The sequence below is a fragment of the Eleginops maclovinus genome, chromosome 5 (genome assembly GCF_036324505.1).
Source record: "Eleginops maclovinus isolate JMC-PN-2008 ecotype Puerto Natales chromosome 5, JC_Emac_rtc_rv5, whole genome shotgun sequence".
Taxonomy (NCBI): Eukaryota; Metazoa; Chordata; class Actinopteri; order Perciformes; family Eleginopidae; genus Eleginops; species Eleginops maclovinus.
In genome coordinates this window covers 5,176,822-5,200,425 of record NC_086353.1, presented here as the reverse complement: position 1 = coordinate 5,200,425, position 23,604 = coordinate 5,176,822, and the positions used below count along the sequence as shown (strand labels likewise).

General features: G+C 43.8%; 1 protein-coding gene across 1 annotated transcript in view; it reads left to right on the top strand.

Annotated features, from left to right (window-relative positions):
- Positions 1-23,572, top strand: part of bnc2 (basonuclin zinc finger protein 2) — a 147,322-nt gene extending 123,750 nt beyond the window's left edge. Inside the window, exon 5 of the mRNA XM_063884712.1 lies at positions 22,170-23,572. Coding sequence (XP_063740782.1) covers positions 22,170-23,567 — 1,398 coding nt within the window. The 3' untranslated portion in view covers positions 23,568-23,572. The remainder of the gene's footprint in view (positions 1-22,169) is intronic.
- Positions 23,573-23,604: the final 32 nt, after the last annotated feature.

Here is a 23,604-nt window from a genome sequence, read left to right as displayed (position 1 = left end):
CCCTCCCTCCCTCCCTCCCCTCCACTGCACACACAGACACTCACACACACTTGTCCTGCCTTGTGCTCTTAAGGGTGTCTTCTCCCTTGCTATTCTCAATCGCTCCCTTCTAAGTAAGCCAGAGATAAAGAATGTGCTTTCAGATTAGTGGATCAGTAGGAGAGGGGTAGCGGAGTATTATCAGCAAGGCATTAAAAACATTTGATAACAAATTCATATTAAAAAAATAAAACAGCTTAATCAGCAAGAATGAATCTAGCATGCGTCGTATCATTAGTGAACAATCTGAAAATCCTGTCATGTTTGCAGGAGGTGAAATCCTCTTCTCTGTCACTTTTTCTCACAGCTTGCAAAGCTCAGAGCCAGCTCCTTACACAAAGTCCGGCCCGAGCCAAATCCTCAGTCCCTCGCTTTTGAATCCTGCACCCGAGCCTCAAATGAATTCAAGCTGGAGAAGCAAGGTTATGAGCAGGTTACATTGTATGCAGGAATTTGGGAAATAATTCCTCTTATATTGGATTTGGAAGGAGGTCTGAATTTAACCATGGATTCTACAAGGCCTCACAAGCTAGCGTGTTTAACATTGACTTAAAAAATAGTGATAAATATTGGTATGAAACCAGTTCAGTTTGACTATTTATACCATCATTTCACGTGTTATCAAGTTTGAGAGGAAAATTACTCCCAAAGAGAGTATGTCAAATTATTATTTTAGGGTCTATCTTTTCATTTCTCTGAATCTAGATGAGCTGAAATGTATTTTGAGGTGCATTCCTTCTGATAAGCAGAGGTGCAGTGGTTTTCTGTGGTTTTTTTTATATGCACAGTGGCCTGAGGGGAGGTTTTGCTGACTTGATCCTTTTTTTGGTCAAATAGCTGTCAAGCTTTTTAGATAATATCAGACCTGCAGGGACAGGACAGATGTGTGAACCGTATGTAAGTGCATGATCATCCCTTTGTGTTCATGCATTCACATCTGTCTTTTGCTATTTTAACAAAAATGTAGTTTAAAATATCAGTCGCTTCTTTACATTTTCGGTTCTGTTTGGTCGTCTTCATCCTCTCAAAGCTTGACTTGTCTAATACATCTACTGCCATCTCCTCTGTCACCTGTCCTTCCTGTCCTCAGTACTGTGCGCACTGGTCTTAGCTGTTATGAACTACAGCGCTGTGCTGTTTATCTTTACATTGTTGTATCAAAGTCACACCAGTGCCAAAGCCTGCATCATACATTTGAAGTATCACATTTTTACAAACCGTGCACACACACACACACACACACACACACACACACACACAGTGTAAGACAAACATTATTACAAATATTATTTTTCCTGATTTCTTATAAGAGAGGTATTTATTTTTTATACCACGTGTTTTATACCAGTCGATATACTGCAGCCTAGATCACAGATGCTGCATCACAGGCCATGATAAAGAGTCAATACACATGTCAATTTCTCCTCGAGAGACACTTAAGTAATTACATCACATTTTGAAATCCCTTTAATGCATCCATTACATGCTTGGTGGCCACATGTATATTTCAAAATGTTATTTAAACTTAGAGTGGGGGACCCCATATCTGGTAAAAAAAATTAAAATTCATGAATATTCTATATGAAAACGTATGGGAATGCAAAGCGTGTGTGTGTGTGTGCAAGCGGTGCTCTAATAAAATCTGATTGGGGATTTTGCACACTGTGCAGCGCAAACATGGGAAGTGAAAATGATATGTTTAACATACATGGTCAGGTCTAGGGGCCCCCATGGGATCCCAGTAGGGGTTTGATCAAACTCCACTCCACTACGCTACATACACACACACAGTGTATAAGCGCCACCTTCTTACCCATTTTCCCCTCAAATCCCCATGATAAGGCTGACTTCAAAGCCTCGCAGCCAATCCTACAGCTTTATCCGAGATGCTGGTTTGATTCACTGGCTGCATCTCTTCCCATGGCCCCCACCACACACACAACCTTATTCCCTTTCAATCTATATCTGAGAAAACCAACAGTCTATGTCCACCTCCTGGTGTCTCGAATGTAAGTGAGGAAAAGGGGCCACCAGTGCTTTTATTCTCCCCCCTTAACCTCCGCTGGCATGTCATAATTAGAATAAAAAGGAATATTCCCCCTGTGTTAATGGGGTGCTCTGTTCCTCCTCATCCCTTCTGAACACCCTGTTCCTCCCGCCTCTGAGCCTACTCCATGTGATATGCTCTACGCAGATCAGTGTAGTGGGATCTCCGGTTCTCTCACTGCACATTTGCCTTTCTCTTTTTACCCAGTGTCAAAGCCTCAGGAGAATTCCCTCAACAGGTCCTCTCTGCCTCCCTTATGCAGCTGAAGCCCCCCTGTGGGAGGCTCTCATAGCCAACAACGCACCCTAATTGAAACTGGGAAACTGCCAGCCTGCTTAGCCGGAATTTTTATTTACCTCTGCCAGGCTCTGCCCCCTTTTCTTTTCAAAGAGGGCCATGTTATAATTACCTCCTCAAACATTATCCCTCTCTTTCTGTCAGCGTCCCTCGCTCCGTATATCCCTTTTCATAAGTTATAATATCCTGTCTCGCCTGCGCTGGAAGGCGGAAATGGTTTCTGAATTCTGAAGTGGCTTTTCAGGGGGCTACGGGGGTTTGTTGCCGCACGGGGAAATTGAATTTTACTTCAAGGTCAGCGACACTAATGATAGTGTGGGAAGGTGTTGATCTCGTGGAGCGCTAGTTTGTGTAGCAGAACCCCACCGTATCGATCGGCACCAGAGATCCTACTCCTGCAATCGATTGTCACACGGAATTGTTCGGTGGAAATCACTGGTGTAGTATAAGCGGTGATTTGGGACTGCGGTTAATGTCAGAGGTCACTACTTATAGACAGGAAATAAATGAATGTTTCAAACAAAAAGCAACACAGGAAACCTGGTGCAAATAATGAACAGCTCAAGACGATTAATGATATAAGCCTCCCCACATTATGACAGATGCTTAATATAGCAGTTGAAAGTATAAGTAGACTCTAAATACCAGCCAAAACTGCGCCCTACACTCACACATACTCTCGCTGTTCAGGCTCAAACATACACCAACCAATACACAAACACACACAGAGAGTGCAAATTTTAACCAATCACATTCATGATTCACCACTGCTTGTTTGCAAGATGGTTAGTTATGGGTAGGTGCCCTGCGGCGTGAGCGAATGTGTGTCACTTCCCCCACAAATGGAAACATTTAGACACTGAAGAGTGTCCTGAGGTGAGAGCTGTAAGAAGCTCTCACTCATAAAGTAGCAGGGAGGCAGCCTGTGGAGGAAATGAGCTCGGCAGACTGGTGGAGGGAAAAGAGCGTGACACACACTGAAGGACCTCACACACATCCATATATACAAACACACACACACACACATGCTGGTGAACCACACACTGGCGACTGCTGGGGTTGTTCTTTTACACCGCGTCTGTCACCGTCTCGTTTTTCACCAACTGCTCCAGCTGTGTTTGTCTTCCTGTGTTTCTACGTGATACTGTGGCGTCTTGGCAAAATGGACAGAGGTGGTACTGTACCTCCATGGTGTGTGGTGGTGGTTAAAAGGTTGACTGACCTCACCGTGAACTAAGAGCGGTGCAGAGACACTTGTGGACGTTCACTGCAGAATACAAAATCATGTGGGATGGTTGCTGAAAAATAAAGGAGCGTCCCATTTTAGACTCCAGAATATAAATCGAATCTCGTAGCTTGTTTTAAAGCTACATCTCTTGTAGTGCTATCCAGCTTCTCTCTCTTTTTGACGTGTTGTGCATGACCAGCTTTATTAAGCAGGATGTCATGCAGGTGAGCGGGGAAGGTGATGACTACCCCTGCCCTCCACACATCCTCCTTCTCTCTCTCTGGTCTAAAGAAACTGCCTCTCCTCTACCAATTGGTCTGGGTTCACTTCACCTCCAACAGGAGAGGAGAGGTGGACGGAGGAGGAGGGGAAGCCTCACCGTGAAGGATCTAAAGCAACTTCAAAGTCAGTTGAATCCCGTCGTAGGTCAGCCTGTTTTAACAGGGATTTGTATATGCATGCATTTGCAGGCTTAGACAGTTTTTGTTTGTTTGTTTGTTTGTTTGTTATCCCCAGCCATGCCAATAAACAATCAGTGCATTAAGTGGCGAGCAAATGGAATCAATTCATTCAGTTTTGCGCAGATGAGTGCAGAAAACGAGGCGTGAAGCAGCCGCTCTCTGTGTTTGGAGTGGATAATTAGGAGCCCATTATAGGGCATCTCAGCATGGTGCTACCCTGATTGTTTATTAGAATTTCACTAAGGTGAGGAAGAGGGAGAGGGAGAGAGAAAGAAAAGGGGACTAATAGTAGTAATAAATGGATACCAAACTAAGACACACACACACACACACACACACACACACACACACACACACACACACACACACACACACACACACACACACACACACACACACACACACACACACACACACACACACACACACACACACACACACACACACACACACACACACACACACACACACACAGTGAATGCCAGCCCCTGGGCCTCCTACAAAAAGGGCTCTTGTAAAAGTGGGGGAAAAAATAAAAATCTCTAGCAGCGCCATGCATATGCTTGGCTCCGTCCTCTTAAAGACTGTCTTATTAAATGGGTAAGTGGCTGAGTGCTGGGACCACCAAGCAAGCCGTGCTGTCACTGGCACACGGCTCTCTGCGGGCTGAGTGCCGCAGGCGCAGACAGGATATGATATAGGGTCACCAGAAATGATGCTTTAACACTTGGTGATACATCAGTTCCCAGCACTCAGCGCTCAGCCTGCCAGTGGCATTTCTGAGACTTTTCTAGTGTGGGACTTTTCTGTTGGAGAAGACGAAGAGTTAAGTTGTAGCCTCTACATTCTACCTTGAAAGTTTCTGTGTGTGTGTGTGTGTGTGTGTAGTTGTGTGTGTTGGAAGGCAAAGGCGGTAATCCACAAAGACAACAGGGCCTTCTGAAGAAGGAAGATCAATACACTGCTACAGGTGACTGAGCTCAGTGAACAGAGACACATACATGCAGGCCAGCACACACAAACGCAAACACACACATTCAGGCGTAGGCACATGCACCAGTAAGTACTAGTGGCATGCACTCCTCTGTGTTATCTCCACCTAACCTCTGGTTTACACTGTTTGTGCGCATGTGTGTACACTCACACTCAGCCGAGTCTTGCGCTCTCATCTTCAGGATCTAAGGCTCATTGCCAGCTGGCGCTTTAGTGCCAGGCACAGCCTTATCACCTCCCTCTCACTCACACACACACACACACACACACACACACACACACACACACACACACACACACACACACACACACACACACACACACACACACACACACACACACACACACACACACACACACACACACACACACACACACACACACACACACACACACACACACACACACACACACACACACACACACACACACACACACTCTGACTCACATGTGCACTTTAAACAACCTTGTTGCAAGGGTTTGTGCTCAGGCACTCACACACAGTTGTACACGATGATCTAGCCTGCACATAAACAAAGATAAGAGCAGGAACGGTCAGCGCATGGCCCCAAGAGGTACAAAGCTATTACTGCGAGACCACAGTCGCGTGGCTGTGTGCGTGTGCGTTTGTGTTTATGTAGAGCCAGTTACAAAGGGGAGCAGCAGCTTGGAGTTCTGTGCGTCACCACCATTCGCCAGTGTTGCAGCACTAGCCGCTGCTAGGTGTTGAACTGCTCTCTGACTTCCTGTCAACGTCTTGCCACTAGCCGTCACAGCTAAGAAGGGATCTGACAGTGTAATCACAGCAAGTCGCCGAAAAATGTGCCAAAGGGCCTTGACAGTTTGACAATGACTCTGCCAGCTGCCAGTGTCTCACATTAAGCATGGAATCACACCTTTGTTAGGCAGTGCGGGCCTACTTAGGTATGGGGTGTGCTGTCTCCATCTTGATCCCTGACACAAATCCAGCCCATTGAGGTGACACGGTACAAAGCGTTTTCCCATTTTGCCAAGCTGACAAACCTAATTACTGTGCTAAAATTCCTGGGATCAGACCTAGATCAAGTCTCCTTAGTACTACTGCGCTGCACACCCAGTTTCCCTCAGGAAAGGAATTTCTCCGGATTCGATTGATTTCCCAGATTCCCAGGTCTGAGCAGAAAACATGTCCCAAAGCTTTGTAACTACTCACCGAAATTCCCATAGTGTTATATATAGAAAATATATGTTTTGCCTGTTGAGTGAGGTGAAATCTCATTACCTATTTACTGGCTTTAAAAACCTTGAGGCAGGAGCACAAACTGTAGTAAAAGTTTGCCAGGAGCGACATCTATGACTCAACTTGCCATTTATTAATATTTTAAGGTTCATATTGTACACAAAATCAATCTCTTTTCAACACAGTATGATTTGAAGGCTATAAATAGTCGGTTTCAGGCACTTTTCTCTGGCAGTGAAGCAGCAGTGGAGTGAATTCCAAAGCATTATGACCGCATCAGCTCCTTCAGCCCTTTGAAAGAATTGAGGACAGAGTGTGTTGTTATCAGAGCTTAGACCGAGCCACCTTCTCCCTTTATGGGCATGTTTCGCTAATCTCGCTACTGGCCTCTACTTTTTAAGTCGAAACAGGTGTTGCACTCATAACGCAATTGTGTATTAGTGCAAGCACATCAGATCATACTCCTCCTAGGATGTGTTTTCTTTGCAGATTCCTTTCTTGGCTAGTAGGCCTACACCTTGTTTCAGATGAGTTTGAGAAATGAGGACGAGTCATTATCCATTTTGATAAGGGTGTTATTCTAAGATGGGGTCAGATAGACTTGTTACGAGTCAAAAAAAGCAATGAAGAACTCATATGCTGGCACTAAACCAGTCAAGACAAAAGTCAGGTCTGTTGTGAGTCACAACTCATCACGTCTGTTTTTGCCATCCACTGTGTGCGTGTTAGCAGGTAGGTGAGTTTTATTGTCTTCCTTAAAATAAAAGCGATTTAAAGTAAAAATCAATCTGGCACAAGACCCAGCAAAGTTTTCTGCTTCGGTCCATTCAGCCACCCTCCTCTCTGGCTTTTTCTTCCATTTTCATGTCTGAGGATAAAGAGATTAAAGGGAGGCCATGTCTCAACCCTGAAGAACTGCCATCACTCAAAGATGAGCAGTGCCAAGCTCCTCTCTCCTTCTCTGTCTTTTTATCTGTTGGATCCCCTGGTGCTCTTTGGCCAGTCTCTTCTTCCTAAACCCACTCACACATCACACACATGATTTACTGTCATACACGCCTGTGTGTGCCTGTATGCATGTGTGTGAGGTAATGTGCGCTCACATATGTGTTCTGTGTGCATGGCAGCGGCCACATCAAATACAGTGAAGCAGCACTCCTCAGAGACATTACCCCATCTATCCCCATCCCGTCATAGTGATTCCAATACAGGGGAAAAAAAGTTTAAATTTCAAAACCTGAAAAAAATGATAAATAAAAAGTAAAGGCAGACTACATCTGGCACAATGTCTGTACTTAAGGTTTCCAAGTATGTGTCTGGGGAGGAGATCTGGTGGGACGGAGCCTCAGTCGGCTTGGAAGCAGTAGAAACGGATGTCACGCTGGAAATTTATACGGTGCGGTTCAGGGAGCAACGGCTGTAAATTGACAAGTGATGCTTGTGAGCAGCGTTACCCGTCTGTTTCCCTTTCTCTCATCTTCTATCTTTTTCCGCTGATCTTTTCTACTCTTAGCGTACCTGTTACTTCATACATCTGTGCTCGCCCCGAGCATTATTGTTAACGGGTGAGAGATAAAAAAACACGCCAAGAGACAAAACCGGGAGGAGGTAGCTGTGCGCAGAGACGTGGGAGAAAATTACTTGTGTAACATGAAATAGTGACAGACAAAACATATGAAGTACATCTGTAGCCTTTAATCTTTAAGCAATATTTAGTTTGAATTAATGTGACACTCAAGTCCTGTTTTGGCAGGGATAAGACCGTATAAAATGAAGGGGGAGCTGTAAAGCAAGTCTAACAATGTAATCAGCAAAACCTGAAAAAACAATACGTAAATAAAATGAGCAACATTAACTACAATCCTTTCCTTTCTTCCTGGAAAAATGTTTATTATAGCAAAGGCTATTAAGCCACAGTATTGAGGCTGAGTGTGTGTGTGCATCTGTGTGCACAGTGGCATGTGTGTATCTGTGCTAGAGTTTGATCGGGTCATTCTACTGTATAAATGTCTCTAATGGCAGCACTCTTTTTAATAATGCAGCAACCTCTTTTCTCTGTCCCTCTTCCCCATCACATCATGTTTGGAGTGACAGCCACATGAGCCACCATTCAGTCTCCACTCAACAGTAGGTCACAAAGACACAGAGAGAGAGACAGGGGAGCCTGTACCAAGACCGAGAGACTGGAATATAATACTGAAAGCACACAATGAGGAAAGACAATTGGCTACCACAGCAATTTAGCAGTTGAAGACATTTTGTGACTGCAGGGAGAGGCTGTAGACAAAGATCAATTGTGGTTTAATGATTCACCTATTTGATGATTGGATTTGCAATTTTGAAGTTAAATCCACTCTACTCTTGAGAAAAAAGACAGATCATTTGATATCATCAGGCATGATTTATAAAAAGAAAGTTCTAAATAACCTTAGTTTAATTTTAAAGACTGTGTGACAAAAGGAAGCCTGTATCTAATACTATGTTTTAATAACCCGAGTAAAAAAACTAACAAGTTAAAAAACATGTGTTTTCTTGGGCGCACTGGTGGCAGTGTAGCTAACACACACATCAAAACATCCCCTAGTTGTTGGGTATTGTAAAACCCTTTGGCTCCGGGTGTTGTCTGTCTTTGTTTTGACTTTTAAATAAACTGCAGTCCAACAAAATAATCCCTTTGAAAAAAATGGCTATAATGCTGTATTTCCACAGGGATGCTAACTGTTCATTTGGAATCAAACTCCGGTGCACAGAAACAAAGACAGCATTGAATAAATAAACTAAAATAATATTACAAATTGATCCGTCTTTTAAACAATATGCCACAGTTCGTGTTTCCATGTGGAGAGCATGTGTTGCAGGAGTTTGTGGAAGACGGAGCTGTAATCTATGCCACAATCGGACAAAAGAACAATACAACTAGTGGATGTTTTAAAAACATCTAATCCATTTTATTTATATTTTTTAAAACCTCATACACTGAAAACAATGCCTCTGAGAGGATGATTGTCTCAGTGATACTGCCTCACTGTACGAGTCGGCACTAATGCTGCCTGGGCAATGACATCTGCTAGTCTTTGCTTTTCTCCCAGCAGCACCGCCGCACGCCAATTGAGAACAGACAGATGCCAAGACCACTGTGGCAACGCTGTCTTGCTCACTTTTTTTTTCCTCCCAGTGTACCAATTCTCTCTGATATGGGAAACATGCTGTCACATCTGGGCCTTCCAGAGAGAAAGAGACGTGAAGGGAGAGATAATATGAGACAAGGATGGGTGAAAGGATCATCAGGGCGCACAGAGAGGAACTCTCACTCCGCCGCTTTCGTGCACACACACACATGTGATGTGTCACAGGCCCAAACATCAATGTGGGCGCCGTGAGGATGATGCCCCTTCAGGGTGACAGCGTGATAAGACGGGTGTATTATATTGTAGCACCAGTGCAGCATGGTGCGCGTTACTTACCGCACCCCTACCTCGTCTCTTCCACTCTTTCCCCCCCCTCTCATTAACCTCGTCTCTGATTGCCCCCAGGACTCCCTTGTGCTAATTAGAGGGGGGAAATATGTCTATGGTGCATGCACTATTGTACAAACACACACACACGCTTCTGCGCAGCTGACAGCCAGGCTTCTGTAACTGGAGGTGTGAGAAAGGCTCGTCTGCTTTTGTGTTTCATCTGCATTGTGAATGTGTTGGCAACCGCAGGGTTAACCCCAGCAGGTGACGGTTAGCAGCACTGTTGATTCCTTTTACACAGACAGCCTTCATCTCCGTAGTACGCACCTCTTGATTTAGCCGCGCTAATTCAAGAAGTGAGCGTTTTGTCTCAACATGACACAATAAGGGCTGAACAGTGGAGATGAAACTGTGAATTGATCATTTCAGTTTTTTTCTCCACCTTGTCAGTCACTTACAATACAGGGTACTACTATTATATTGCAGATATAGAAATAACAGTTCCTAATGAGGTATTTAAATAGGACCAAAAACTGTAAAATTAATGTAATTCCTTTATATTTGAATGAGGATTGATCTCTTGTGATGAGACGCTTAGGTTGTAGATTAACTGATTGCCAAGTTAAATCGCTTCATACACACAAACACACACGTACGCACGCACGCACAAAAACACACACACACAAAGACTCACACAATGAATGTTCACAAATCCATGACGAATTAAAGCCTATTGACGGAGAAGCTGTGCGACATCTTCCAGCGCAGACATTTCTAACAGCACTTTGACATCTTTATTCAGGAGGATTTTGTATTCTGGGGAGCAAATTGTGAATGAAGAAAGAACCCATTTGCTTTTTTTTGTTTTACATGCTGTTAGGGACAAGCGCAAACATGTTTTGGGAGTTGTACAGCAAATAGCCATTTGTACCTGGACTGGACCTAGGGAGAACTGGGGGATAAAGAAAGAGAGGGACGAAGAGAGTGGGGGTATAGATAGAGGGAGGCAGGGGAGGAGATGGAGAGCTGAAAAAGAGTATTTAAGAGCACTTGAGTGCCAGCGTAAATGTAGTCACTTCTCCCAGTGGACAAAACCGGGCCCCTCTACACCATGGCATGATTTTTCACTTTAGCAAGCACCACTCCTCCTCCTTCAGTCCCCCTCTCCTTTCTCCTCTTCTCTCAGTCATTGCGTGCTTCAATGACTCCATCATTCCCTTTCATTCACTCTGACTACAAGGGGCACAAGTGCACACACTCACAAACACAGGCACGCACACACAGTTTGACCCATTTGCCCCCCTGCCATGGGTAGTAAATAATTCCATTGTGAGGGCCATTAGCGAGTATCTCAAGGGTTAAGAGGGGAAATACACAGGCAGTCAGATGGGCGATTAGACAATAAGAAGATGAAATGTCTACTATTGTTTGGTTGCTTATTGTTTCACAGAGCTCACATTAGACCCGTGGCTAATTCATATGCTTAATGTCCTTTTATATGCCCTGTTTTTTTCCTTCTCAAGAGGCCACATACTGCAGAGATGAAGACATTTACACACAAATGCACAGACATACACACACAATATTTTCTACTGCTACCTCTCACATGTGGCAGCAGGTTACTCTGCCAAAATCTAATGACAAACAGACCCGGTTCCCATCACGGTTTAGGATTCAACATCCCTTCAGACTTAAGGAAATGTAAGATGTAATTATGCAAAATATAGAGATGGCAGAGCCAAAACTCTTCGCCTGTCCTCATGCATTCCAACAGCAAAACTTAACTTGTGTTTGTGTTAATGTGCTGGCCTGAGCATGTGTGTGTGTTCATGTGTTTCTGTGTGTTGCTTTATGAGTAGGGCCTAAAGCAATACAGCTATCCATTTGGGTAGAGGACTGCACCTTACATGGCTTTATTACAGTCTTGCCAGTGACATAGCCTTCTAAGAATTAGTGTCACCAAGCCAGAAACCTCACTGAGGAGACTGACTAGGAACAAAGCAATTCATCTTAATTGTGTCTAGACATGTGTCAGCGCATGACTTGTGTGTGTGGTGTGTGTTTGTATCTCCATGTAGCCAGTCAGTCCGCATGAACCTGCAGACACACTAACTGGTCCTCTGAGCATTTAGTTCAGCCACTGTCAGAGGGATCCTTGTATTTTTCCACAGGCATGTCAGAGGATTACACAGTCCCTCTGCTGTTTCACTGACCTCCCCCTGCAGTACACACACACACACACACACACACACACACACACACACACACACCTACCTCAGCGTAGTGCCCAGCACTGAGCTAGGGGTACACTGGCCTACTCACTCGGCAGCCCATTGGCACACACTCCACATCTGCCTGCAGGGATTGCCAATGGCAAGTATACCTGCTGTGTGTGTGTGTGTGTAGAAGTGTGTTCATTTACAAGAAAAATATATATTTGTGCTTTCTTGTCTGTCTATGAGTGTTTACAAATACTTACTTTGCACATTGTGTGGTTAGAAAAGGCAGCAGTTTCTATTTTAAAATAATAATAATATTACTGAATTCGCAACCATTACATCTAAAGCATATAATATATCTTTTTGGTAAGGTCTAGCATTTGGGGAAAAAAACATACATTTCAATCAGACAGTATGTCAACTACATGCCAAGACCCCATTCCAAAAATGTTATTGTACAAAAACTCTGGTGCACTTATTTTCACATTTTTTATAAAAAGGAAAATTAAGTTCCTTTAAAAAACAACAATGCAGACAGGATAATTAATTGGAAAAGACATTTCCCAGCATTCCCAATTATTAACTATCAATCAAACTAGTTTTCCATGCTATCTCGCTCAGGCATAAGAACAGGGGAATACAGGATTCTTAAAAGTGATTCAAATCAGGTACGTGTAAATGGGCATTGGGTAGCATTCTACAAGAGTTATAATGCAACATGAATTTTTAAAGCACCTAAGCACATTGGCTAAGGGGAAGATATGGTGCGTGTGAATTATCCCCGATCAATATATAGAGTTTAGCAGTAACAAGGTTCCTAATTACGCCCCCGTCTGACCACACGCTCACCTCTTCTCCCACCTTTTTGTTTTCTTCTCTTTCCAAGCTCTGCTAACATCCCACACTTCCTCTGTCAGGCGCTTTGGCCTACACACAGGGCAACTATATGAGTACAATACAAATCAATGGGTTAACACACAGACAAACAGCAGACAAGGTAAGGGCATCAAGACCTTTAACCCATACATCTCAAGCCCTCCAGGTTGATCAATAGTCAGGAAAATAGCATTACTAACCCATCGCACATTTTCCATCTCCACTAATCATTCGTTCAATGCTATCTCTTCCACCCCTTCCCCTTTTCTTCTGCGGCAGAGTAGGAAGTTTATTTCCCAGAGCTCCTTAGAAATCCCAGAAGCCTGTATGCCCCCGTCTCACCTCCAACCCACAGCCAGACACCCTGTTAAAGGCTATTACTATCGTTAGCTCCCAACAAGACTCAGACAGAACCTGAACATTAGCTAATCCATACTTATTGCATCTGGGTTCCTCTCACAGCCTTGTAATTCATATGGAGAGACATATTAGTGCGACATATTAGGTTGGCAACAGCTCTACGGGTGAGATGCTACACTGACACTAAATTGACTTAGCCGGAGCCTCGTGGGACGTTGTAGGGCCCTGTAGCGAGCTGATGACGAGGGCCCGGTCTGCCTGTATTGAGTTTCTGTGATGGCTGTTTAGCTTGTAGTGCTACGGGGGCCAGAGAGAGGGTGTGGGGGGATGGAAGGTGCTCCGGCTCATCGGGTTTACTGACAGGAACCCTGCAGACCACAAGGCTATAGGGATCAATAGGATTGCACTGCACAGCACTACCAGACCAGGCCAGACCCAAACACAGGAAGATTGCATTTCACATGGAAGACACAGGACAAGCGTACAGTAGTATTAGTGCCACACAAACACATTCAATTTGCAATTAAACCATTTCATTTTTCTATCACCACTATTGTACAAAACACAAACATGCGATCTGTCTGTAAGACACACACGCAGGTTATGTTTATGTCTGCTGATCCTGGACCTGAGCCTCCAGGTGGCCCTACATCCCTTCTCTGAACAAACAGAACAACGGTGCGCACCACTTCCCCCATGTCACCGAGGCCAGGCGCAGACATTGTGCGGCCCACCGGCCTGCTGACGCGGCCACCCAGCCTGCCAGGGATTTGCCGCTGGGTCACAGAGTTGACATTTATTAAAGGAAGTTGCATGGAGAGTTACAGGGAGTTGACAGTCCTCTCGTCACGTCGCACTCTAGAATTCAGAAACCTGTGCAGTACACACCCCTCTGTGTTTCCAACAATAAAAGAAACAATGAAACTGTTAAGCACCGTATGACCCTCCCAGGGCCCACTACAATGAGAATGACAGCTTTCATTCCCCTGACTAGTGCCACTGGGTTAGGAGTTTCTTGCTGTTTATAACCCACTTGAAGAAGGGATAAAATACAGATGTTTGATAAGTTATACATAAAAAAAGAGAAGAAATTACGAATCACATGCGAAAACATCCCTATATGCTAAAATGATGTTAATTACTAATAAGTGGCCAGTATAAATGATCGTGAATTAATATTTGTGGACCGTAAGGGGGAATGCAGGGTTTAGTGGACCGTGAGGAACAATGAAAGTCTAAAAAGGAGAAGTGGAGTGAAATGGATTGAGTGTGTTGAGGACCAGATGTGCTGTGGATGGATCAAACATCTGCTGGCTCTGCAGGGCCTCAACGGTCTTGAATGACCCCCATCATCCAAACTTTCTCACCATGCGTTCCTGTAAACCTTTTGTTCTTCACTATCTGCTCCCTCATAAAGATCAAAAGTTCCTTTTTTCACCGACTATGTTTTAAAAATGACTGATTCCATTCTCAAAACGCAAGGGATTTCTTATATGCAGCCAATGCTCCCAAACATGAAGAGGGAGACTCGAATAAAGGAATTCAAATTTTACAATGCAGATTTTCTTTCTGTTATTGTTCTCGATTCTGTGTGTTTTGATGGTCTAGAGCTTTTCTGGCTGTATAAGTTACAGTACGAAAAGGGAGCACCAGATGGTAATGGTGTTTATTTTTGCAGTAAGTAATCACCATTATGGAACTTATGACAGTAGACAGGCCCAGGGACCTGGAACCCCGAGAGACTCGAGCACCACTTCCTGTTGTACCCACATGATCGCAGACACACACACATACACTATAGCACACACACTAGACTATCACACACACACACTATCACACATAAACACGAACATCCTCCGGGCCGCTGGCGATGTGAGCCCCTGGGCCACACGGAGAGATGTATTCTGGCACAGGTTGGGGTAGTGTAAATTACACTGTAGCCACGCGGGCAGCCCCCCCTCCACCCAAGATGAATAAGCCAACTTATATGCGAGGCTACAATTCCAGTGAGGAAGTTTAAAAACAGGGTTTGTAATTTGGCACTATTTCACTTTTAGTAAAAATGCCCGTACAGTTCAGAAATACACTTTGAAAAACCTTTATTTAAAACACTCTGAAAATGTGCATAATATTTAATTAAGCTACAACAAATAATGATTATATGTCTTTTTACTCTTACTAAATCAGCAGACAGCAATTTATATTTATATTTTTCTCTTGAGTCTGTACATGCCTCTGTACATAACAAACCAAATATTTTTTTTTTAACATGTCACTAGCTTAACTACATACATTTAAATGCTAAGAGCAGGTTCTGCTTTAAAGTAACAAGAAACATGAAAGTGACGGCTTGTAACGGAGAAAAAAAAGGCTGATATAAAACCAAAGATGTTGAATTTGCATGGTAGGCTGCTGAGCCAACAGCACCATCAAGACACACTGCATAACACTTGGAGCCCTAGAGCAACAGTCACTGATATCTTCCTGTTATTTCTGAGCTAACATAACACATAATGAATGATTTACAATTACCGATTCCTGACCAACACATTGTTTTGCCAATTTGCCAAACAGTCTGTAACACAGATTCCTAGTTAACATGACAGACACAGACTCCTTTGGGGCACCCAGACCCCCTAGTGGCCCTTCCTCTGTATATGTGAGGGAGGCTGGCAGTGAAATACTGTCGGGAAAGTAGCGGGGTGGAGGGAAGGTACCAGAGAGAGAGAGAGGCTTGAGTTAATGGTCTTGCATCTTCCTGGCAGCATGTCAATAATGGCTCTGATCACATTAAGTAAAGAGTCCATTAGCTTATTCTCTTTCTTCCTGCACGCTCCATAGCAAAAGCACAGGAGAAACTGAAAAGCTCCCCTAATGCAGTGTGTCTGCGTGTTACAGACACCTCTATCTGTTCCCCGCCAGACCAAAACAAAATGACTTGGGAGGTACAATCCATTATGCATTCACATCTATTTCCTTTTACACAGTGATGTGAAAATGATGTGTGGATTACTTTGACTGTGGGGAGATCAATGCTGTGTTCCAGGTAGTAAACTAAAAATGTTTATTTTCTTTTTTTATTTGGTGTTGCAATTATTTTAGACATTAAAGTCAGAAACAATGTGTCACATATATGTTTTATGAGCTGAGACCCCCCTTATGTATAGCAATAAATCCATGGTTATGCTTTTATCTGGTTTTAAGTTTCACATTCTTAAAGCGCGGTCACTTACCCACACTGTGTTTTGCTACCCATTACTAGCCTATAATGTGATAAGGGGCGGGTGTTACACAAAAGAGGAAGAGAAATGACTTATACATTAAGACACAGTACAAACATGTGCCTATATGTTGCCAAAGAGCAAATTGTGAGCATATGTTAATGCACCCTCTCTGTACCGTCGTCCTGCCAGAATAGTAATCGAGACAAAGGAGATGTGATATAAGAGAGAAGGAAAAGCAGGTTGTCAGCTACACCCCCTTCATATCTCTTCCAACACACAGACACACACTGGACAGGCAGACCGTTTCTCAGCCGCCTCACTGCTCTCCATTGGCCCTGGAGGGGGCACAGCGGCCCCCACATCTGTCTCACAGGCCCACGACAGACCTGGCTGCTGCATCCAGATCCAGCAGATCACACGAATCATCCTCAATTAATGTGAACCATCAGGCGTTCCCTCACTGCTGCTATCACCCCACCCCTCTGCTCTGAGGCATCCCCTCCAGCTCAGTGCTGGGTCCGCTGAGTTTTACACATTGACCACGGCCACGGTTCCTTAGCACAGTTGGGTGAGGCCAGCCAACGATATTGTGTATGCTTTGAGAAAAGAGACAGGGAATCAATACATCAGGCCAGACCCAGACGCTGCTCACATGTGAGAGCTGTGAGGCGGCCCTTCAGAGGTTCCAAACTCAGAGAACAGCCAACTTTGCTCTGCAAGCGAACCGAAGCCTGAAATGGCTTCCATGTGCCGCCCCATCTGCACTTCTGCTGGGCTATGGCCAAAGGACTGTCCTCTTCACTTTTTAAAGATGCCGAGGGACAGCTTTAAAACAAAAAAGGGGTTGTGATGATGGCGGTTGAGGTCAGGGGGGTTGGATGAATCAGAGGTTAGAAGAGCTTTCATTTTTTTTTCAAATGACGGGTTTGTTTTCAGAAAGAGATAATGAAAAAAGACAAGTCAGTGGGAAAAAGAAACGGAAACTGTTTACCAAAGCCCACCTGGAACCAGGGATGTGCCAGATTGTGACTCACCCTTTGTAAAGTCATAACCCTCCCAATCCCCCTCCTGATCCTCACAGTCTGAAACTGCAATATAAATCTCACTCCAGTCGATTACTGTGCCCTTAGCAACAACTAACACATAGTCATGAAATTTTAACCAGAGCCATGAGTTAAATCAGGTAGAGAGGGACAGGATATCTAGCTGTTGGTTGATCAGTGTCTGGCACGATGAAATAAACCCTGTGGCCTCTTCACATTTACTCACACCAGAGCCCAGGAAACTCTCCTTTCTGGCAGTAATGAGCATAATATTGACCAAGACAAAGTCCTTTGCCTTGTCAATACGAGTTTGTGGAGTGGTTGCTGTCTAGCTGTGATCTGATGTATCTCATTTACGACCAAATTGTAACTGCAAATTTTAAGATATTAAAAGCAGATGACATTCAGAAAGCGATCAAGGCCACCTGAAGATATTTAAGATGACATTAGTCTGCTATTCGTTACAATAAACTCTCAAAAGTTTTTAAGAGAGAGTACAGGAAGTTAACAAAGATGTTTTTTTATTTTTAATACAGGCTACGTTTATTAAATGATGGCTTCCTTTGATGATAGGCTGATATGTTAATTATATATTAAAATCTTCTTGTACGTCAGCCAATGAACAGTGAATGTTCATCTTGCTATACATATACCATATAAGTCAATGTTTCCACAGTAAACATAAAGCCTCTAAGGTCACATCTAAAAGAAACAAATGCTTTTGATGTGCAGAGCATAAAGGAGGAATTTACTGTGATCAAAGTGTAAATTTCAACCTCTATGATTCTTACAAATGTCCTCCACCCACATCTGGACGTAGCCACTGATTTCCCTGTGGTCCATCACAGGGGAAGAAGTAGAGCTAGTTGTTCACACATGACCTCTGACCCTCCGCTGGGGAGCCAATGGGGGAGCAGCCTGTGTCTTGGGAGCTGTTGCCCTCTGATGTGATGGCTCCAGGCAGTGGGCTTTGCGTGAACCCATCCCCCATGGCACCCCTCGCCACTAGATGCTCTGCATTATTCATAAAGCCCAACGTGGGGTGGGGAGAGAAACAGAATATGGAAAAGGAAGCACCAAGGTTCAAGACCTTCTCAGATCACAAGGAACTTGTGCTTAACCTCCCCTTGAAGTGGCGAACACAGGGATAGAGCAGTTTTTTTAAGGAACTGGATCTGAAAGCAGGACTGGGGATCAATGGGGATTCCCTCGAGGCTTGGTGGAGATCGCATTCTCTGAAAGGTGATTGGTGAATCAATGTGGTTCCCATGGTTCACTTTGCCATTGTGAGAACTGATCTATGTATTGCAAGTGATATTGTCTTATGACGGTTCAGGTGCCCCCGTGTTGATGTCGAACCAGTGTCTCAACAGTTACCATGAATACGTAAATATCAGAGACATCATATCACACATGCTCTATTAAGGTTAGATATCTCACTTGATCTACTGTATAGTCACAGGTCAGTAAGATGTATTTATAGCCCACATTTTCCTTTTTTTAAGTGCCAAGAACGGCATCTCTCTCTACTGCTTTCTAAATACACTCAGTCATTGAGTATGATAGGTGATGATTAGTGAAAAGCATATACATGTTAAGCTGTTAATCCCTAATGCACACCAAGCAACCTAACAACGCTGCACACCCCGGCTCTTAATACAGCCTAGCACATAACCTTCTAATTGCATAATTGCCTGATTTGTTTTAACTGACAGTGGTGCCCTGGCCCATGACAAGGCCATCATTTGCTCATCCTCATTGTCAGCAATTTGCAAGGTGGATACCCCACTACACACCCACTTCACAACATCCAGCAGCACTGTTACAGACGACCATGAATTAAGAATGCATAGCAGCGGCAGAGAAATGAATAAATACAGCCCTTGCTAGATTAATTCTGAGAGACATGGATGCAGGAAGATAAAATAAACTAACAGCAGCAGGCTGTCTACCAGATAAAGTGGGTACTCCATCGTCTCTCTGCTGTAATTATTGGCTAATAGTCATTAACCTGGCAAACAGAGGTTTAGCTGTATTGTTTAAAGGACTCTGCGATGCATAATGACAGACTAATATGTCATAGCACTGGGGGAGACGGGGGAGGGGTGGATTAATGAGATTTTACTGAAGGGAGTGTACAAGAAGAGGTGGGGCACGCCTGGAAAATATAAGGGAAAGAGGGCCACATTAAGCTAATTGGAAGATGAGTGCCTACTTGTAAAAGTGCTTCTAATGGCATATTTGTTTCTCTCACAGCATCACAAGGCTAATGCAGGGGAGCGGAGTTGTGAGATCTACTGTAGTAAGGACTACAGGGTGTTTGTCTGCAAAAGTGTGTCAACACATGCTGTAAATACTTGTTAACTTGCAAAATGTGCAAAGAAAGTGATATCTTTCTAAATACAGTGCTATATACTAAGTACTGCATGGGTTAAAGAAACTGCGGGTGTTTTTAAATGGACTGAACTTTTATAGAAGTGGTCCATTCACATCTGTGGAGTATTTTTTAATTTTTGTTGACTCTGTGCTCCAAGCTCGAGCCCGCCCCAAACTTTTGTTGACTGGCCTTTAAAACTCAATTGACCAGTGAACAACGAGTGCTCGGATAGCCTCCCCTCGGAGAGAGTCTGGTGCATAGCAGAACTTCTGACCTGTTCTGACAGCTGGCTGGCCCTACCTAACACTAATGGCATGCAGTTTGGCCTGTGTCACTGTGTTTTGGATTTAGTTGGACTTCATGAGTGGGGAAGTGGAGGCACAGCGTAGGACTAGAGGATGAAATAAATGTCTGAACGCCGTTTAAAATAGTAATTGATTGAGACGGGGCCAGTTAACAACATGTGTTTAGAGAATGACATTGGTCAAACAATCTTGAGGATGTGGAAAAAGAAACAACAAAAAATATTATTAAACCTCAGTTTGCACAAATCTTTATAATTCATAATGGAAATATCATTAAACCACTTCCTTTTATTTGGTTAATATGAAAATGATTTCAATCTCAATTACAATTTAGTGAGGTAGTTAAGAAATTGATATTAAGATTTCTTTAAATGGCTTTAATTTACTTAAATGTGGCCTACCAATAATCCCAAACACAAGTAAGCTCTATTGCTCTGTATTGCTTATTACATAAAAGGCACAAATTAAGATTAAACAATTACATTAGTTCAGAATTGTTCATGCTTCTTCTCAGAGCTGTAATTTTAGACTACTTGAGTGTATTTACATGTGCAACATTCACAAAGTAATCTTTTTTTGTCATTATTAAATATTTAAAGACTGCTCCACATCTAAGAACTACAATTTCTTAAGAAAAGCTGCTTTCATTTTTTTGTTTCAATTAAATCAAATGGAAGTACTAATGCCCAGATGGCCATGCAGTATGAAATAATGGTGCCCAGGCTAGAATTTAAAGTCATACCTCCAGGCAAAAAAACTCCAGAGCACACACAGAATGAAAGTGTAAAATGTTTTTTAATGTATATTTAACAACAAATACCCCAGTGACTATTGATGTTTCATCTCAGAAGAATCTATTTCTCCAGCATATCTGAGGGCATGATATGAAACCACTCACACTTTCATTTTCTCTGTTTTTTCTGCTCTTCTTCCTCTGTGTCTCTCCCATAGTATCTCTCTTTCGCTGCCTCTCTTTAAACATTTATCTTCTGATTTTTCTTTACAGGCCCTTTGTGCTTTTGTGATGTTGGTTTTTACAGCTTTTTACTCACCAGGGTTGCCATTTATCTTTTATAGATGCCAGTAGCCAGGAGCACATTTGATATGTTACCATTTCACTGTGACTAATTGTCATCGCTTGCGTTATTCCCTTGATATCACTTGCGCCTTATCCCACAGGAACCTCTGTATGAAGTATTTACACAATGTCCCATTGCCTCGATCTTCCGCACTAACACTTGTATTATACCATCTTATAAAACAACAGCAGGTCCTGTAAGAGATCAGTTTTTAATGTTCTGTCATAAAAGGTAGAACAGGAAGAGGTGTGGGTTCATACAAACAGGATAAAGAACTGGCTCAATCATTCATAGACTGAAACTCTGTAGTTTTATCACAATCAACATTTTCTCTATGAATGTCAAAAGTCATTTCCTGTTAGTTAGTGTAGAAGTCCCATCTTCCCTCAAGCATGTCATTGCCTTAGACACTGAGAACACACTGAGAAAAATGAATGCCAACAAAAGGTGTGATTAGTGGCTTGCATTAATTATACTATTATTTTTGCCTTTTCTTTTCTTGCTCACACAATTTTGTAAATATCCCTAGGAACAGTTTGTGTACAGAGGGAGTCCCAGCAAGAGTTCACATCTTTTACAAAGCTGTGTTTGACAGTCTCACAGCTTAACATCCCCACAACGTTAGCAGGCGCAGAGACCTGCTAATCACAGAACCTCAGTGCCTTTCATTTGTTTGCTTTAGACTCAATTAAACTGTTGCCTGCTGTCTTTGCTGTGTAATTTATGATCACATTCACAGGGTAGATTTGAAGGAAAAATAAATGATGTTCGACAAAGCTCTGCAAAATACTGGTTGCTTTAGGAGCCTCTGAATTTCATGAGCAGAAAAGCTCGCCCTTACAAACTAACCCCTGCTCCATCTTCTCCTTTGACCACACTGATTATGCACAATCAATAATGGTTTGTATTTTTGTCTTCTCTCTTGTCTCTTCTGGGGCATCTAGGATGCTGCAGGCAAGGTGCTGGACCGCTGGTCTATCATGTCCCGAGAAGAGGAGATCATCACCCTGCAGCAGTTTCTGCGCTTTGGTGAAACCAAATCCATTGTAGAGCTGATGGCCATTCAGGAGAAGGAAGGTCAGGCAGTTACAGTTCCCTCCTCCAAGACAGACTCCGGTATTAGGACGTTCATTGAAAGCAACAACAGATCCCGCAGTCCGGGGATCATTACACAACTGGAAAGCAGTAGCCCATCAAGCATTCACCATTTTGAGAATATCCCTAACAGCTTAGCCTTTCTCCTGCCCTTCCAATACATCAACCCAGTCTCTGCTCCCATGCTCGGCTTGCCCCCTAATGGCCTGCCTATGGAGCAGTCCGCGCTCCGGCTCCGGGAGCCGAGTTTGCCAAACCAAGGAGAACAGGTGGAGACCAGTGAGTCAGAAGTTTCCCTTTCACCCTTCCGCTCAGGCCAGAGCCCTAGCCGTGGAGCCCTTGGAGGCATTAACAACATTGAACCCAAGACAGAGCCCAGTAACAGGGCATCACCCATCTCACCGACCCCTTCCACGCATCATGCTCAACAACAGCAGACACAGCTCCAACAGCAGCAGCATGGCCAACAGCAGTCCCAAAATCACTCTCAGCAAACCAACAGTTTGAATGACCACCAGGTCCACCACCGCTTCATAAAGGACGAGCAGTCAAAATCCATCACCCATGGCTCCTTTTCCTCCAAGATGCATCGCATGCGGCGCATGGGATCCACCTCACGCAAGGGACGTGTCTGTTGCAATTCTTGTGGCAAGACCTTTTATGACAAAGGCACACTAAAGATACATTATAATGCTGTACACCTGAAGATCAAACACCGTTGCACCATTGAAGGATGCAATATGGTCTTCAGCTCCCTACGCAGCCGCAACAGACACAGTGCCAATCCCAATCCACGGCTGCACATGCCCATGCTGCGTAACAACCGTGACAAGGACCTCATCCGCTCGACCACTGGTACACCTGTCATCTCAAGCACCAAACATGGTGGCTTCTCACTTACCAGCCCTGGGAGGCCACCACTGGGTTTCACTACTCCACCAGTAGACACTATGCTTCAGTCACCCCTGCAGAGCCCACTGGTCTTCCCTTCCATGAAGTCAGTTCAGCCTGTCCAGCCAGTGCCCCCATTCTATCGCACACTACTTTCCCCTGCGGACCTTGTCAGTCCTCCAGTGTCGCTGCCGACCAGCCCAATCTTACCTTCAACAATCAACAGTACCACTCTGATGGACCAACAACAGCATCTCCTGGCTGTTGCTGCAGCAGCAGCTTCACACAATAATATTCATATGTCAGATGCAGGACCAATGTCCCATCGCTTTAATACACACAATGCCAATCACTGACCTCAACACTAGTAGCAGTGACCCAACACCCAAAAAG